Consider the following 17,115-nt stretch of genomic DNA (forward strand, 5'->3'; position numbering starts at 1 on the left):
GTTCCAAGTCCGCTCAATCTGTACGTCAACCTTTAAATGCAAATCATAACCACAGATGACACGCAATTACGCGACTGCCTAAACATGCGTACGCATGATCGTAACCACGAACTGATTGAATACAAAATGAGGTATAAAAATTCAGCTAGGCGCACCCGGCAACAACAAAAAAACATTACCTCCTAACAACCCCTAATTCAATCAGGCAACGTTGGAAAATTATTGCTTTAAACAGACTTTTTCGTTTGTTCTATCGTCTGTCTCCTCGTTTCGATGTAATTGCTTCGAACGGTGATGCACGTTCTCAGGTGCGTTTCTTTGTTTTGTTTCTACGCTTGCAAAATTCCGTCTCATATTGCATATCATCAAACGTACCATTTTGTATGAGGAAATGGTTTTTCAGGGACAGATTTGGCTTCCTTTCCATGCTTTCCATGGTACCGGAGTCTCTTACGCGCTCGATGTAAATCATAATATATGCTTGTCGATATTAGCGCTCAAATGTTGCCGTAATCAAAAATTTATGAGAATTACGTTCCTTCCCTGTTCCAGCAATTCCACCATTTTGAAGGCAATTGTTTGTCGTGGTGTGTCATAGGGATAGGCGCCCCCTACCCAGGAAAAAAGGACTTCTAATGGCCTTCCACCGTTACGCGGGGGGTACGCTTAGTGGGTTGATATATTATGCACCGATTGTGGAAGGCACGTGTACTAGGCCTTCTTCCCCATATCTATTATCAAAATACGTTTCCAAGTTCTCGGGCTCAAACAATATCCTTACCACGGTCCGTACCAAAAAAAAAGGACCCCCGGTGCTGAGTTACATCCATGTTCACTGTGTCCACTGTGGGTAGAATGACGTTAAATTTATCCATCCTGTGCCGTCCACAGCGCGTATTGAGAAAATAATGCCTGCCCGGTAGAGGGAGCTCTCTATACACACACACCAATGCATTTGCTTCTGCTGGAGAACGACGACAAATTCCCAAATCCATTACCCAAACGATTACTACCGAGAGTTGCTTGGTTGCTTGGAAGGATGTTTTAGGTGAAGTTTTTTTTTTGTTTGTTGTTGAGGACTAAGGTGGCTTTTATGCGTTGGGTCATGCAGGTAGCAAGAACATTCATCAGTGCGGTTTGGTTAATTTGTTAGGGTTAAAATAAATTCCAGCCCTTTTCTTTCCTTTGTTCATTACACTCTAACGGCATCCACTTTATCCGATTAAACCCAACAAATATGGGAAGTTAATCTTTTAATTATAACTCGTTTGTATAATTTTTGAGATTGACTGCTTTTATGCTTGATGGAAAAATGGCCAGAATGAATAGAACAATCAATAGAGCGATCCTTATAGTATAGAAAACGATTTTGTTATGTGTGTTGCATACATCGCGGCGTCGAATGTACTCCAATTTTATAGGCAATAGTTAACAAAAATTATCTTCACTACTGCAACAATTCGGATCCAACATGGCGTAACATCAAACTCGATTGTGCAAACATAAAACCCGAACCCGTTCCGACACGGAAACCTTTAACTTCAGACATTGTAAAGCCTCGCAACACGCTTCCTTTAACCTCTTGCCTCAGTCAATTCGATAGCGTGACTTTGATGAATTAGTCTACAAACCAGTCGATCCGGTGGCTTGTACTGACGGGGGAAAACGACGGTACGCTACTACCGCAGCCCAAAATCCCGCCCTTAAGCGAAACCCCGAAGGCACGCCACAGGATCAAGGTGCATGGTTTGATCGCTCACCAGCCCTTCCCCCCGTCGGACACACTCTTCCGACTCAGTCGGCCCTTTCCGGTCTGTCTGTCTCCATGGTATGATCTTTTGTGAATGTGTGCGTGCGTGTGTAGGTTTGTTTGTTTGAGAGCTAATGGTGCCGAAGCTGTAGACATCGTAGACCGGGGTCGGGCGGTAACACCGCTATCAAGGTGTCAGGAAAATCCTGCTAAATAAATTCACTCCCATTATTTATTTGATGAAAAATGAAAAGCCTGCTTCATCCTGACAAAGTTTTCAACCTCACCTAACGGGCACCGGGATGATGGTCCAAGAGCTGGACGGGAGAGTGAGGCTGGGATGGCGCTGGCGACGAACAGCGCATTAACTTATGAGGATCATGCTTGACTTCATCAGCAAGTGTGGTAACTTTGAGGTGGTACGGCACCATAATAGCACATCCATCTCACCGTCTTTGTGCGCCGCGGGATGTGGTGGGAGATGGTCAGCAGCGAGAGGTCTAGCTGCGATGGGTTTAGTCCACTTAGGATGGTGTGACGTTTGTGATGCCGTCAAACGCTGGAAGCAGTAAAAATGTCACTCAATTTATTTGAGAATTAAGAAAGTTTTATTTTCGCCCCACCTTCGTTCGCTGCTTGTCTCGCTTCCGGATGTCGCCGGTGCCTGTACGTTGGGATAGCGTGTTAGTAGACACATTGTGGTGTGTGTGTGTGTGTCAATGAGAGTGAAAACTCCCTCTCCTCGAGATGGTGTTGATGTTGACCAGTCCGAGGTTTCCAAGAGTTTAGTGACACACGTCGTTGGCGCTAATGTAGCTTGTGACCGAGTCAACGTTAAACTATGGGACCGGCTTCCGAGACACGCCACAAAAGTGGAAAGCTGAAGAAGAAGAGGATGGAAAAGTTTATTCAAAGACTCACTCCATCTTTCCAATCGAGAATGGCCCCGTACCAGGACAATGGCTATCGGTGTCCTACGGAGAGAGAGTGTGTGTGTGTGTGTGTGTGAAGAATAAAGAATTGGAACACACACACACTGGTCTGCTTTTCACAGAACGTTTTCACACCGAAAAACCACCAGCAACTTGACGCACACCCGACGCAAACCAAATGTTTGAACTTCCAGCGTCCACAACACCGTACTGCGAGAAAGCATATTTGACGTCGTCAAGTCAAAACTATGCCCCACATATGAACGTGGTGGTTGGTGGTGGTCGAGCTGGTTCTAGTTCTTCGGATAAAAGTTGAATACCCATTGTCACTCCGTTTGACAGGGCAAATAAAAACGGGAAAACTGGTCCTGGTTCAAAGCCACTTGAGTTTCGTGGCTTGTTCCTTTTTTTTTTGTTTTCGTACTTGCAACGGGTTTGCGGGGCTGCATCCCGAAGCCAAGCGTCTGGATAGCTGGAGGAACGAACAGTTACGGAAAAGTTTTTCCTTTCATTACTCACGGCTTTTGGCTTGTTAGCTAGTCACAGGATGTTTTTGGTCTCGTGTCGGAACAGGGTCGATGTTGATATGAAGCAAAACAAACAGATGGAGAGTAGGGTGGAGAACTCCCCAAATGAAGTGACTAAAGGAAGTAAGAATGAAAGTACGGGGCCGGAAGATAATTTCAGCCCGTTTGTCAACACGTCCAATAATTGATGAAAAAGTCCCGAAAGCTATGTGGCTCTGGTTGATTCATCGCTTTTTTTTCTGTATTTTGTTTTCTTGGAAAGGTCGTCGGAAAAAGTTTTCCATAATGTTAAAGGCCTTTATCCAAAATCCAAAGTTTCCCTCTCCAAGACTCTGTTAACATGAGCACACACGTCCGGAAGTTGTGGTCATGCTGTGTGACAAATAAAATAAGCTCAATCGGTGGTCGGGTTTCAGTTTCACTGCCTGCCTGCCTTATTGAGGTTCGTGTAAGGTTCGTCGAATTTATTTTATGTTGAATGGTGGGGGGGGGGGGGGATTGTTAAGAAGCTTCTATCTTCCGGCAGAAGTGCGTGTTTACATTATGTTTTGTTGTTTTCGAAAGTCGGCGCGAAAAATGGGTCATCGAATTGGAAGAAAGTATCGAGCGAAAGGAAATTGCTATTGTCACTTGCTGGCTCATCGTCGTCGTGCTCGTTATGTGGAAATGGGGTTAACTCTAAGTGAAGTCTCTTCAACTCAATAAAAATCTCGTTCTCGATTGTTTTTTTTTTACTGCGACTCACACACGACAGATGGGTTTCGTTCGTAACCCGCTCCACTCTAAGGATTCGAAGCGAAAGACAGTAGACAGACGACCATCAAGAAAGGAGCCTATCAGGACCGCCTCCATTGTATCTCCACATTGTCACCAATCGACATGGCGAGACCACCAAGCACCGATCATGACACCCGCTTATCCCGGGTATGATTGTCGATCACATAAACGTAAACGCAACAACTTCAACTTGGAATTTCGTCGAGCGCCGTAGTGCTTTTATTTGCGGTTGTTGCCGATGTTGTGTTGTTTTATCGGCATATTGTTCGCCTTCCTTGTTCCGACGGTGCTGCCGGTGCTGATCGGAAGGATAACGCGCTCAAGCTTTTATCTTTTCGGTGAAACATTTTTCGTGTTGCGGCTTTGGTATTGGATTTTTTTTTTTTTGTGTTCGCAAGGGTCTAGGCTTTCCGTTGAGAATCTCTGTTATCGAGCATCGTTTTGCTCTATTGAATACAAATTATTTCCTTACCATCGCGTTCGTCCTTTCGCCAGCTTGAGATGCTGCTTAAGCGGACTTTCGTACAAATTGAAAAAATCAGCCCGCTTTTCTCTCTCACTCACATACCCACACACACACACACAAAGTCATAACAACCAACCTCTTCAGCATGGGAGAAAATGTTAAACAGAGGAAACAAGTTGAAGATTCAAGTTGAAAAAAAAAACGAAACACAACAACAACGTTACAGATTTTTCTACGAAATCTAGTTTTGCTGGAAAAGAAAAAAAGGGAAGGCAAAAAAAAGTAGAATTCTTTGCCCTATAGCTCGAGATTGCAGACAGCTAGAGGATAGAATAAACCACTCTCGTTCACTTTGTGCCATCCTTTTATTCGGATCTTTCTCCTATACCGATCTTTCCACCCAATGCTTTCTGCTCGTCTCATCATCAGTTGGTAGGATTTTCCTCGCCACGAGAGCGAGAGAAGGGCATAATCCATTCACCTTTCACCTCCCCTGGGCCTCCACGGCTTGCGGATGTCGTCCTTCCCCAAGAAACGGTGCACACTGTTTCCGGGTGTTGGACCGTGTACACAATTGTTAGAATGGCTGATTGATCCTTTCCGTGGAAGGAACGAAGGAAATGTACGAAGCAAAAAGCTTTCTCTTCGCAGAACTTTCCTTCAAAAGTTACAAAGAAAAGGTGGAATGTTGTTTCCTTGCTTCCCTGTGCTTGGTATTTCAAACAGCCACAGTTTTATTCCCAACAAATTGTTTGCTGTTCACTCAGGGCTTCGTTTTGCTTTTTAACAAGCGTTTTTGAAATTTTTTATGTGCATTTTCAATTGGTTTTAGCTAAATAAATTAGCGAAATAACGATAGTGTAATAAAAATCAATTTAAAAACTATAATCCGCTTTTGCGCCTGAAGGTATGCAATTCGTTGTTTCCTTCGCGTGACGTTCTGCTATGTGTTTAACTTGTTTTGCACATTACAACGACTCTCTAAAAATTCATCAAAAATCGTAACACAATAAATGAATACTGTGAAAATGATTATGAAAGCACAGTTAAAAGCATTAACAAAATCATGTTACCGTTACTGCCTACATCCTTTCATAATAAATGGAACAATTTGAACTCTAATCACACCATTCATTTCAAGCTCAATTGGCAATGGGCTTTTCATGTTTATCGTCCCATGCAACGATTGTGTTGCCATTCTATTCTCGTGTCAATTTGTTGCACTTTTCATCAGCGCCTTTTTTTTTTGGGAGTGTGAAAATTAATCGAATCGGAAAATTCAATTCCTTTTACAATTAAGGGCAAATTCCCTATATCTGTGTGTGTGTTATTCGATCGATACCCGTTAAGCTGCGAACTTTTTACCACGGAAATGCCTGTTACCAAAAAACAACCATTCCGCTAATTGCGTGGTAATTTGCGTTGTCATATGGATTGTGCCTGTTCCCTTCCATCAGTGAGTGTGTGTGTGTGTGTGTGTGCGTTAACGAGGAAAAACGGATTGTACTTGTAAGTATAACCATGTTGGAATTGTTACACTCACACAGACACGACGAAGGTGATGCTGATGAGGTTCGGTTTTACAGCTTCATTGGTGGAACAATTCTTACATGCCCTCTCTCCTTCTCTCATTCGTGTTTTTCCACAATGATTTTACTTTATCTACAATCCATTTTTCGCAGCTGATCATTGCGATCAGCTGTATGAGTGAGAAAGAGGGGCAAGCGTTACGATTGTCTCACTTTCACTTGCGGCTCGCAAAAAGCTGCAGCTGGTCTGGTCGGTCGGCAGAAATAAATACCAATCGAAGTGTCGATTGTACAACATTTCATTTTCATTAGTGTAAAATATGATTAACGAGGTAACAATTGATATTGAGTGTTTTAAACGAGTGAAGCATTTGGTTGCTCCAGGCGAAAAGGTTGAGCGCGCTTTTCCGGTTCGGCTTTTCCCCCCATTCCTCCTCCTGCGTTCCGTTGCGTTCCATTTTTAACAAGCTTTTCCCATTGTTGGTGAAATTCGATTGGCAGCTCCTCGTGTTTTTTTTTTGCTTATTGCTCTTGCATCGACTGTTACTGTTTTTTCACCCTATCTTTCCCCATTGACTCCACACGGACCTACGTTCCTGTGTGGTTTCGAATTACGAACGAATGTAGTGTGCTGCTTTTTTGTTCTCCCCCTTTTTGTGACGCTTTTTATAACATTCAGCTGAGCCCACGGGAGAGTGTAGTAATTAATCAAATGAAAATTATTGACATAATTGATTAACATTACCGTAGCCTGCCGCAGACGGATGCAAGTAATTTGCATACAAATGCAAACGCGGCAACGACGCACAGCTGGCGTACTACCGAACCCAACCCGGCCTGTGGTCAGCTTTTCCCCGGCCTACATCCATCCACACAAAGTAGTGTGTTCGTCCTTCGCTGAATACCTTTTCCGGCGTTTGGCCATTAATCATTATTTCACCATGTTATTGGGTGGGGCGCGTTGTGTGGTGGAGGGCGTGTAAAAAGTTTTGGGAAATCGTTGCCTTTTTTTTGGGGGGGACTGTTGTTGCCATACCATTATCTTAAAAGGGAGGTGTGAGAAGAGCACATTTTTATGAACTGCCATTTGCCCTTCCATCGCAATGTCACGGGTAATGGACAGGTTCGATTCCATTTACCATTCCACCGTCGGCCACGACGGCGACCGCGTGCGTGTGTCCCTGTTGTGTGCTTGTTGATTTTGTGGTAGAAATTTCGACACCGGAGGCACTTGTTAAAACTGGTTGGTTAATTAAACTTTATCCCCCATACCGGCCATAAGCGGGGGTTGTCTGTTTGGCGAACAAAGCATTCGTCAAACAGAACAATTGATAAGGGATGCGTGATGTGTGGATATACTTTGTTTTATCGAGATTGGCTGTATGAAGTCTCTAGGCAAAATAATTTCAAAGTCCAATTAAAAATACCTCTTCAAGGAAAAATGTGGTTGAATAATACTTACTTCAGAAAATATTTAAAGTTTAATCGCGTTTATCGATTTTTTGGGGAGAAATTATGGAGGCCCGTGTTTTTCAAGTTCCAACTTTCTTAGTCAAGAATTTCTGGTCGGCCTAACTTAAAATATGAATCACCAGATACAATTCTATTGCTATACGACTTTTCTACTCCTGTAAGTTTATGGTTTAACCTCAAAATTCCCATACAAAAACGTTGGACTTGCATCACTTATGGACTCAAATCCAAAACCCAAAAAAAAAGTATTGAAGATGTACTGCATTGCACAAAACTTTATAATACCTGCACGGCAGTTAAGTTGTGAGGCTACATTAGGCATTCTTTCAGAACTTCTTGCCTTCCTATCAACTTGCGCCAAGAAGCATACAGATATTGATGTATTAAATAAACATGCAAGTCGACCGCAGCATCTAACCACCTCCCCCGGAAGCACACTTAGGCTTTCTGTAAGAAGTGTGCCTACTACTTCTTCTTCCTCTTCATTCCCCAAATTACAGCTCCCAGCGACAACCAGTCAGTCAGTCAGTCAGTTAGTCAAAGCCGGCAAGCGGATATAGACACCTGGATGGAATACTGAGTGGGCGACCACATCCTTCTCTCCGCACACTGACAGCTCCACCTTGATTGATGAAAGCTGGGACTGTTGCCAGGTACGGGCGGTGGCTCAAAATAAAACGTGCCACCGGGCTCGATTTGATGAAAGTGGAACCATCCCGCAAAATGGATGCTCATGGAAAGTGAAATTCGAAGTTTCGGGACCAAACGGGGCACCCAAGCAGCTCGAAAAGATGTGCCGCCGGGAAGCTTTCGGGGGAGGGAAGAAAAAACACCAAGGGTCTTCACTTCGCTGAGCTCGTTTGAAATATTTCCGTAAGGTCTGCGCTAGCGGGAAGACTATCCAGCGTAAATTTCCACTCCAATATTCTGCTCAGGATTTCATCACCTGCTCAGCTGTGCGTGAGGGAAAAGCCGTTGCCGCCGGTGGAGACGAGCGTTTGGTCGAATGAGAAACGGCACGCACGACTCTGCGATGGTCGCCTGTTACTCCCAATACCAACGGCTCTGGGATGTTAAAAGCAGCAAAATCCTTTGATAATTTTCTTCTCAGACCCACATACACACCAACAGTGGGCAACCATGGCGGACAGTTCACGTACGCACCGTAAAAGAAAAGCTTTGCCTGCTTCTGATTCGCTCCGTCCCAAACAACCGTTCGAAATGGTAAGAAATTTGTTCCTCATATCAACCAGTGATGCAGAGGAGGGCCGCTTCCCTGTGTCTTACCGAGTGTGATGAAAGGTTCCACAACTTTCGCCTGTGTGTGTGTTTTACAACGAGAAAAGGATCTTCGCGGTTAGATTTCGGAAGGGGCTCTTTGCGAGCCTTCGTCACAATTTTTGTGCAAACCGTTTGCTTATGCTTTCGGAGCACGTCGGCCGTATATTGACTGCTTCACCATCTGGTGGAACCATCGGCGGGCGGCCAACGAGTAGTGGGAAAGCTCTCACGAAAGGTAGGAATGTACCACACTGCTTACCCGAAAAGCCTTCCACAAGCAGTGCAGTGCAATGCTGCTGATGAGGATGCCGCCGCTTCGATACTTTATCGCTTCCGTTCCGTTTCGCTAGCTTCGAAAATTGAAGGTAACTTTTAGACAGGTACCTCGCTCTTTGGATACCTGTGCGCGGTTGGATCACACCCAGCCACCCCACAAATTGGAAGGCGTTTCCCGCTGTGTATGTTTTATGCAGCACGGATAAGGCAAAAAAAAGGGGGCAAAACAAATGGCTGTTAGGAAAAACTAGCATCTTTTAAATTTTCTTCCCAATGATGCATGATGTTTCGGGTCCGGGGATGCTTGTTGTCGACTGGGCTGTTTCGGCCCCATTCCCTTTCCACCTTCCCCATCCGTTTAAGATGATGAATTTCACAGCACGGACCGAAGATCATAGGGCTAAGTACATAAAGTAGCACGCTTCCCAAAAATGGATTGGCTGCAGATGTTTTTGTTTGTTTGGTTGGGAGATAGTGAGATCAGTGAGAGGTGAACCGATTGGACGATGTTTCGGATGTGTGTACCGTGCAAAGAAAATTGTTTTTCGATTATAGTTGAAAGGAAATGCTATGTATGCATGTCTGTACGGCAAAGGGTAATAGTGTATGCACTAGGGTTTTTTTCTTTTTGGCACTAACATAAACACGGTTCTTCGTTCGTTGTACGATTCGAGTGTGCTTGATGTAGCGAAATCAATTTCTTCAAATTTTAATCATGTATACCTTTTGGGAAAATATATTTGCGCCGCTTGTCGAGCTATATCGATACAGCAAAATTGATTTTTAAGGGATATCTACTGATCATAAGCTTGTTCCTAGCGATGTAAACTATATTTAAAATAAAGGCTATATTTGAGCAATTTTTTGAGGTAATCCAGTCACCGAGGATCTTTTGTATCAAGACTGTTGTGGATGGTCAAAACATGACTGAATTATTTGCTTACTTGAAGCACCATTCGCCTTAAAATCAAGGAACCAAGCTCTAGGAACTCCGAAAAATGAATCTGAATTCGTTGACGGTTAATCATAGCCTTGAAAAGCAGCAGATATTGATCATTCAAATTCAGGGACATTAGGACAGGGACCAACATGATCAGATTAACTATTCAACAGTTGCCAAAAATTATACAGGACGTCCAGATCATGATTGAGGTCTACGTTAGATTCTGCGTCCCTGTCTAAGGATTTAAAGATCACCTAGAATAATTGCCAGGGAAAATCTGCTTGATCCTCATGATGATGGGGAGGTCCTGTTGGGGGTATTTATCGTATGAACTCCTCCAACAGCACTATCAATTTTCGAACAATTTTAACCAAACTAATGAACAACTACAAGCAAGATAATGTCAACATGTTTGATTACAAGTCGGTAAAACGATCTACCAACTTTCAATCTAAATGCCCTATTAGTGCAGAACCGCATCGCAGCATCAGCAACATTATTAATGCACCCTTGTTATGTTTGTGCTCCGTTTTCTTCTCCTTGCTCGGTAGAACCGAAAACTTTACTGCAAACTCTCGCAATTGACAATTTTGTATCTTCCGTGGCTCTTTGTGCCCTTCCGTGTCCATTCTGTTGCAACTATGTGCCTTACTCACCGTTGCACTTGCTGTCATGCTGCGCTGCTGGGGGGAAGGGTGAGTTGTCACAGCGATAAGAAGGTAAGTCCGGTCGTTAAACAGCCCGGAAGTATTTGCTAAACGACTGTTTATTCTTCGAACGCCACAATCGTTTGTGTTCTGGCGCTGCTGGTGTGTGCGGGTGGGGTGCAACCATTTTCCAGCCATCTTGCTGCCGGTGGAAACTGAACGCGTTTTTGGAAAAGTTTTCCCATCCCCCATCGGGGGTTTTATTTTTTTGTTATTATTTTCGCCAAAGGAATATGGCACGAAACTTTCGACCGGTTTATCTCGAAGGAATGGGTAAGCGAGCGGCGTGTGCCCGTGGGTGCCTCGAGGCGGGATGTGCGTCGGTGTCGACCCCGTTAATAAATTGTCTTCATTCATCAACCAACCACCGCCCTGATGGCGAAGGAATGAACCTCTCGCCTGTTGGTCGTTTTTGGTGTCGTTGAGCTTTCTCTCTCTCGTCCTGCTGCTTGGTGGTTCATGTTGGTGGTGGTTGTTGATTAGGACGCAATACAAAAAGAAGAAGCGAAACAACATTCTTGGAATTGCAAGACGGTAGGGTATGAGTGCGTCCTCTCGTCTTCGCAAGATAAAAGACCTTCGCCTCTCAAATTACAATTTTTGCTTCGTGGAAAATCTAAAGCAAGTGTTTCATCACAGCACACTACCCGGGCACCACCATGCTCGCGTGCAATCAATTAAATGAGCAATGGACCCTGGTGGTGGTGGGATGGCATTGCTACTCCGCAAACTGATGTTCGCCGTCACCACGACGAGCAAGGATATTAAAACCGGTACGCCCATCAACAGCTTTAAATGCTTTAAATAGTGTGACAAACCGCTAAATCGATTTATTCCGGACCGATGAGCAACGGTGTGGCTGTGTGTGAGTGTGGGCAGGGTGAAAAGCGTCATGATGATGTGCTCCCGCCCGAAAGCTATACTAGCCGAACCGAAACCCCCAAAAACAGATATAGCTGCTTAATGAGCCTCTGAAGCGTTATTTTGCTACCGTGTACGGCGTATCAAGTTTGCCGGTTAAAGTGGGTTCAATTAATTAGCAAGTCTATTTGTCGAGTAATTGATCGAACCCATTTTGGATAAATTCATTTTCTTCTCGAGAGAATGATGCTGCTTTAAAGTAAAGTTTCAGCTTACTTTAATAAATACTTCAAAACGACAACGTCCCAATCAAAAGAAACATCACCATTCGAAGCTGTTCCTTCCAGCTGGTTGTGCAGACGTACAGCTGCTTTCCGTACTGTCCAACAGTGCTCCAATTGCAGAAGTAAGAAATCCCACCATTCAATGGACTTTTCTCGATGCGATACTATCGCTTCCCAAGTCAGTTTACAGTTGATTACGGTTTCGATAACTTCAGTTGCAACTGCTGCCTCCTGCCCATCGTGAGAGGTGGAGCGAGAACTACTTCGTATGTCAAGCGCAAGGCGCGCACATAAAACGTTCGTCTCACAACGTCGCCAGACTTGGTCGATGTGCTGCGGTCCGCTTTGGTCCATTTCGATCGGTGGATTGCTTCTTTTGCCCAACGACGACGTGTTACTGTAGCGTACTTGAATGTCGATGTCAGCGCGCTTCCAGCCGAACGAGCACACATGGAAATGTGTGAAGATCTGAGCAGTTCTTGCAGATCTGGTCCGTGTCTTGCAAAACACACACACACATGCTTGCCGATTCAAGCAAGAAGTATAACCACACTTTAATCACAGTCTAGACGAGGATTCTGTGAAGTCTGCACTGAAGAGGACACACGCTCGATGGTATCTTTCGCCTGGACGCTGTTTCCCCCGTGCTCGTGCTCACACAGACAGAGGATTGTATTTTCTGGTTTGGTTTTCCGGCTTTTCGGAAAGGAAGTTGTCCAACCGGAACAACACTTGGATAGTAGAGCACAAGCACCGTTATCTAGCCGGCAGTCCTCACCGATAACCATGGCGATCGGAATCGAAATCCAATATAAGACAATTCCCAGATGACGGGTTCCCAATCATGCTGGTGTGGGATGAGACACCCAACTACGCCTTCAGGTTGCCAACCTCCCCGTATCGATACTTTTCGGTTTTCGCACAAAACCGTTGGTCCCTCGTCCGCGTACGCGTTTCGTGACACAAACAACGTCTGCACACGAGACCACGCATGGCTTAAACAAAAGTCCTTCTTTTCCCTTTCGCCGCTGTAAGTATTGGGGGAACGAGCGGGCAAATGTTGTTATGTGCTCGGGTTAGTATGGTCCGTCCGTGCGTTATTAGTTCCAGTGGGGATTCCAGTTCCGTACTGAGAGCTCTCTAATAGTCATCCTCCACCGCCCTAAAAGCAACCACCACACTCAATTGTTGCCCAGCTTTGGGGGGAGGGAGGGAATTCGATAGGTAATATTCGGTCCGTAAAACGGGTTTGCAATAGTGCTGTGGCGTGTGTGACACTCCCGTGTGATTACCATTCGACCGTTTCGATGTTGCCTCCTGCCCTCAAAAGTGACCTGTTTGTTGGGGTCATTAGATGGTCTAACCACCAAAACGATCCTCTCTATGTCTGTGTCCCGGAAGATTTTGGTCCGGTTGCTGGTCGCATTTAGGGTGGGTTGCTGGTCTTCCCTGATGGGCCCGCCAATAACGTAATGTGATTTCTTCATCTTTTCCCTGTGTGTTTCCATCCATGGGTGTGACATAAATGCAAGCACGCACTCCCGAAGAACAACCACCGGTCATTGCCGGTAGCGTTAAGCAGGAAAGTGTCTCACTGCCTGCGGACGATTTTTCTTGTCTCCGGTTTGAGCTATAAGAAGCGTTGCTCTGTAATGGATTTCTTTATTGAATTTAATGCATATTAAATGAGCTACGCCATCCGTCCCAGTAGTCTCAGGGTGTGAGTCTTGGGTGAGTGTTTTGCGAGGCAGATGGACAACAATCGGATCTTGATGCGACTGATATGCGGCAAATCTATAAGTAGGTATTGCCGAGTTACGGTCCCCTCAAAACCGAATCGGTGTTCAGCTTTGCTTCCGATGAGCAGCAGTATAATGGATAAATGGTGTCGTTTTCCACGCGATAGATTTTTTCCCGTCAAGCCATCACCCCTCGGTGTGTATTGTTATCCAGTTGTTCCTTCCGATCGTTCTATATTTAAGCAAAAGTCGAACGAAAATTGAGTAAAGAGAAAGATGTTTCCGCCTGATGGTAGGGATATATCCTTTCGGAAATCGATTGCATTAATTATTAATGGTCAGACGCATATAGACAAGAAGCAGCAGCAAGCTAAGCTCGGATAAAAATAAACACATTACATCGAACCGCATGTCTGGTGGCTTGTGGCGGATTTAATTAACTTCGATTCGTTTTCCATTTGGCTGTTGTTTATTCCGTTCTGCTTTAATCTTATCATCGCTTTATTTACTTCTTTAACATAAAGTTCTAATGTTATTTTTATGTTTTTTTCCCTCTTTTCTTACAGATCATGTCCGAGAGTTCCAGTGCGGGAAGTTCTACTACAGAACGTTTTACCTGGACGAGGACCGGGATGCTCTCTACGTTGGTGCAATGTAAGTAGAAAATTCTTACAGGAAATCTAAAGCTATTACACTCAAAAAATTTCTAGATGGCATTTCATCTGTTAAAGATTTGAAAAAAGCTCTGGAAATTTCGACGACCAAAAATCCGCCCCACAATCGTAGGCGTCGATTTCGCTTCGGTTAAACGATTTCAAATGTAACCGATACGCTTCAGTTGCGTTTCGATTTGAGATTAGTTCTTACGTGTTGTAATTTACTTTGCGCCCTCTTCGAAACCACCACCCACCACCAACGGAAGGTTAATGGAAAAGTAAACAGAAAAGTGAGACCGCGAAAAAGTAAAACCCAGACCGAACGAAATCATTTCCTGTCGCAATTTTCCTGTCGCCATCTGCCATTATCACCACCTTTTTCAAACAAACCCACCTTGAAAAGATCAAGCATAAAGGAAGAACTTACGAGCCGACAGGAGGCAGTATAGAACGCAGCGATGAAGAAGAAGCAAAAAAAAAGCCGCGCCCGAATGCACAAAAGCTTTAAGTACATCTTAATGTAAATTAGATTTTCACCGTAGCGCGTCACACAGTTTATTTTACTTGGTTTTTTTCCCTTCTATCGATGTCATAAAAGCTGTGAAGCAGAGTTTTTTTTACCCTGCCTTGGGTGTACTGCATACTGCTCTCACTTACTCTAAGAACATGCCGGCACTTTGCCGGAGATCAAACACGACCGGAGCGTCGGCCGCTATCATAGTTGCGGTGTCGCGATTTGCTGCAGTGTGTATCTTTGCTGCCGTTGATTTTTCCTCCGGGAAGTGCAGATTTCTTTTTCGTTTTTTCCATTATGCGGCTAAAGGAAGAGTTTGTCCAGCAGGCGAGAGAAAGAGAGAGAGAGAGAGAGAGAGAGCAAGAAAAAAAAATCATGCTTTCAAAGAACCTTTTTACCACTGATCCTGCTCATGCTTTTGCTGGTTGGTAGTTGTTGTACTGCATCGCTTCATCCTTATCAATTTTCTCACCAGGAAGAAGTAAGGGCAGGGTAAGGGTCCGGGAGACAGGTGGACAGCAGACCGAACGATAGTGGAATATCAAAACGCTTCGGCAACGAAATTAAACATTCATAAATTGAAAAAGATTTTCCCTATCGCGTGTGACAGCGGGCCGGCTGGTTGGCTGGCGCTATACGGAACGGGGAGACTTTTCTTGTCACTGCTGTGCGGTCTCGCTGAGTACGCTTGTTGCCGGTCGTTTAGAACGTTATTTTAGAGAGGTGTAAGCAATGGAGATTGGGTTCCGGATCCTCTGAGGAAACTGTTTGATATTTTGTTGGGTGGGAAATGGATAAAAACGTGACCGTTAGTCGAACAAGTTGCCGGCATTTCTAGACATGTTTGACAGGGGAAAATCTTCTCCTACAACCCTGGCATATCAGACAGCGTCTTTTGGTAGTTTAAAAATTGTGCAAACATTTATTTAATGAAGTAAATCATTTCTCCGTAAACTGCAAACGCTAAAAGGGGTTACATTATAGCCTCTTCAAAAGGCGCAAAGAGGCGTGTGCTTGCCTTCCTGTCTCGGTAGGATAATCAAATCCGTTAATTTTCAACTATTCTCCCTGAAACAACTCATTATTCATCTGATTGGTATTCTTTCAGTGTGCCGTCCCGTGATGCACACGTCTCGCGGGGGACTCTTTTCTTGGCCGCCGCCTGCTTTTCCAGCGGGATGGCTTTTATCACTTTAAATCCGTTTGCTTCACTTCTTCGACACGTTTCATTTGTCTTGGATGGTGGAGAACCAGCAAACCTGTTCCATGAAAATGCTAGTGATAAAAGCGGACAAGTTTGTGCATCGAAGCCGGCGCAATTTTGCAGACCCCCAGTAGAATGCGGAAATCTTCGGTCTGCCCGTTTCGCTCTGTAGCCCTGTTCTTGCGCTTCTTCCAAAGAGGGTGACAACTTTTACCAAACGCTTCTCGCGTCACTATTAACCGTCGCCAGCAGCAGTACCTCCGTCGGGGAAGTCCTGGCTCGAAGGAAAACTTTCCGCCCAACTTTACAACCCCGGGAAAGTAGGGAGAGAGAGAGCGAGCGAGTTTCTGGTGCGCGGCTACGATAAAAAACAAAGCGAAGTCTCATTAATAATTTTATTCAACCATAATTATATTATGAAATGAATTCTCCTCTGCTGCTCGAAAGTGAGCAATTTTCATCGGATTGTGCCGTAGAAATTGAAGACCAGAAAAAAAACGATGGAAAATACAAACCCATACCTATTACCCCCAGCACAAGAACACTTCGGTTCCTTCACGAGGTGACACTTTTCTTCAGGGCTCGCACACGCACACGCGGAAAGCAAAGCGACATTCTGATTCGCTACAAAGTACGAGCACAAAAATATGCTCAAAACCCGTCAGTTTCGCTGCTGCGGCTCCTAGCAAACGGCGGAAGGAGAAAGTTTTGTTAGTTAAGTTAATGTAGTATATGAGCCGTAACGCAGCATATGGAGGAGGCGTCCGGTGGAAGTTGAAGTGGCAGAAGTGGTAGAGTGGCGCAAATAGAATTGCATCTGCGATGGCGAAAGACGGCGAGGTTCTTCTTCTTTTGCGTTCCCGTGGAATGGGACATAAGGGAAGCATAATTTCTCGGCACTAGTTTGGCCGAACGCAAAAGTTTGCCCATGTTGGAGCCGGTACCTTGAATGGGAAACAACGCCAGCCACTTTGCAACGAACAATTTTTCACTCAATTCTTGGTGAATTTTTCAATAGATGACACTGATTTTCCTTTCCAAGGAGATGAGCCGTGATAAAGTTTTTTTTTCCGAGCTGTCGGAATCTTGCGAGATTCCTTGAATATTTTAGGACTTTAATCTCTCGATGTCCTCATCTTATATTGAAATCAGTACAGATTCTAATTATCCTTTTTTGGTAAGTGCGATTTTAATTG

At 44.5% G+C, this 17,115-nt stretch overlaps 1 protein-coding gene across 4 annotated transcripts in view; it reads left to right on the forward strand.

Moving 5' to 3' along the window:
• LOC118514336 (semaphorin-2A-like) overlaps positions 1 to 17,115 on the forward strand; it is a 270,841-nt gene that overhangs the window by 125,518 nt on the left and 128,208 nt on the right. For all 4 annotated transcript variants that reach the window (XM_036061148.1, XM_036061145.1, XM_036061146.1 and 1 more), the window contains exon 3: positions 14,112 to 14,199. In XM_036061148.1, the coding sequence (XP_035917041.1) occupies positions 14,112 to 14,199 (88 nt within the window). The remainder of the gene's footprint in view (positions 1 to 14,111; positions 14,200 to 17,115) is intronic.

This window comes from Anopheles stephensi, chromosome 3, assembly GCF_013141755.1.
Source record: "Anopheles stephensi strain Indian chromosome 3, UCI_ANSTEP_V1.0, whole genome shotgun sequence".
NCBI classification, from domain to species: Eukaryota; Metazoa; Arthropoda; class Insecta; order Diptera; family Culicidae; genus Anopheles; species Anopheles stephensi.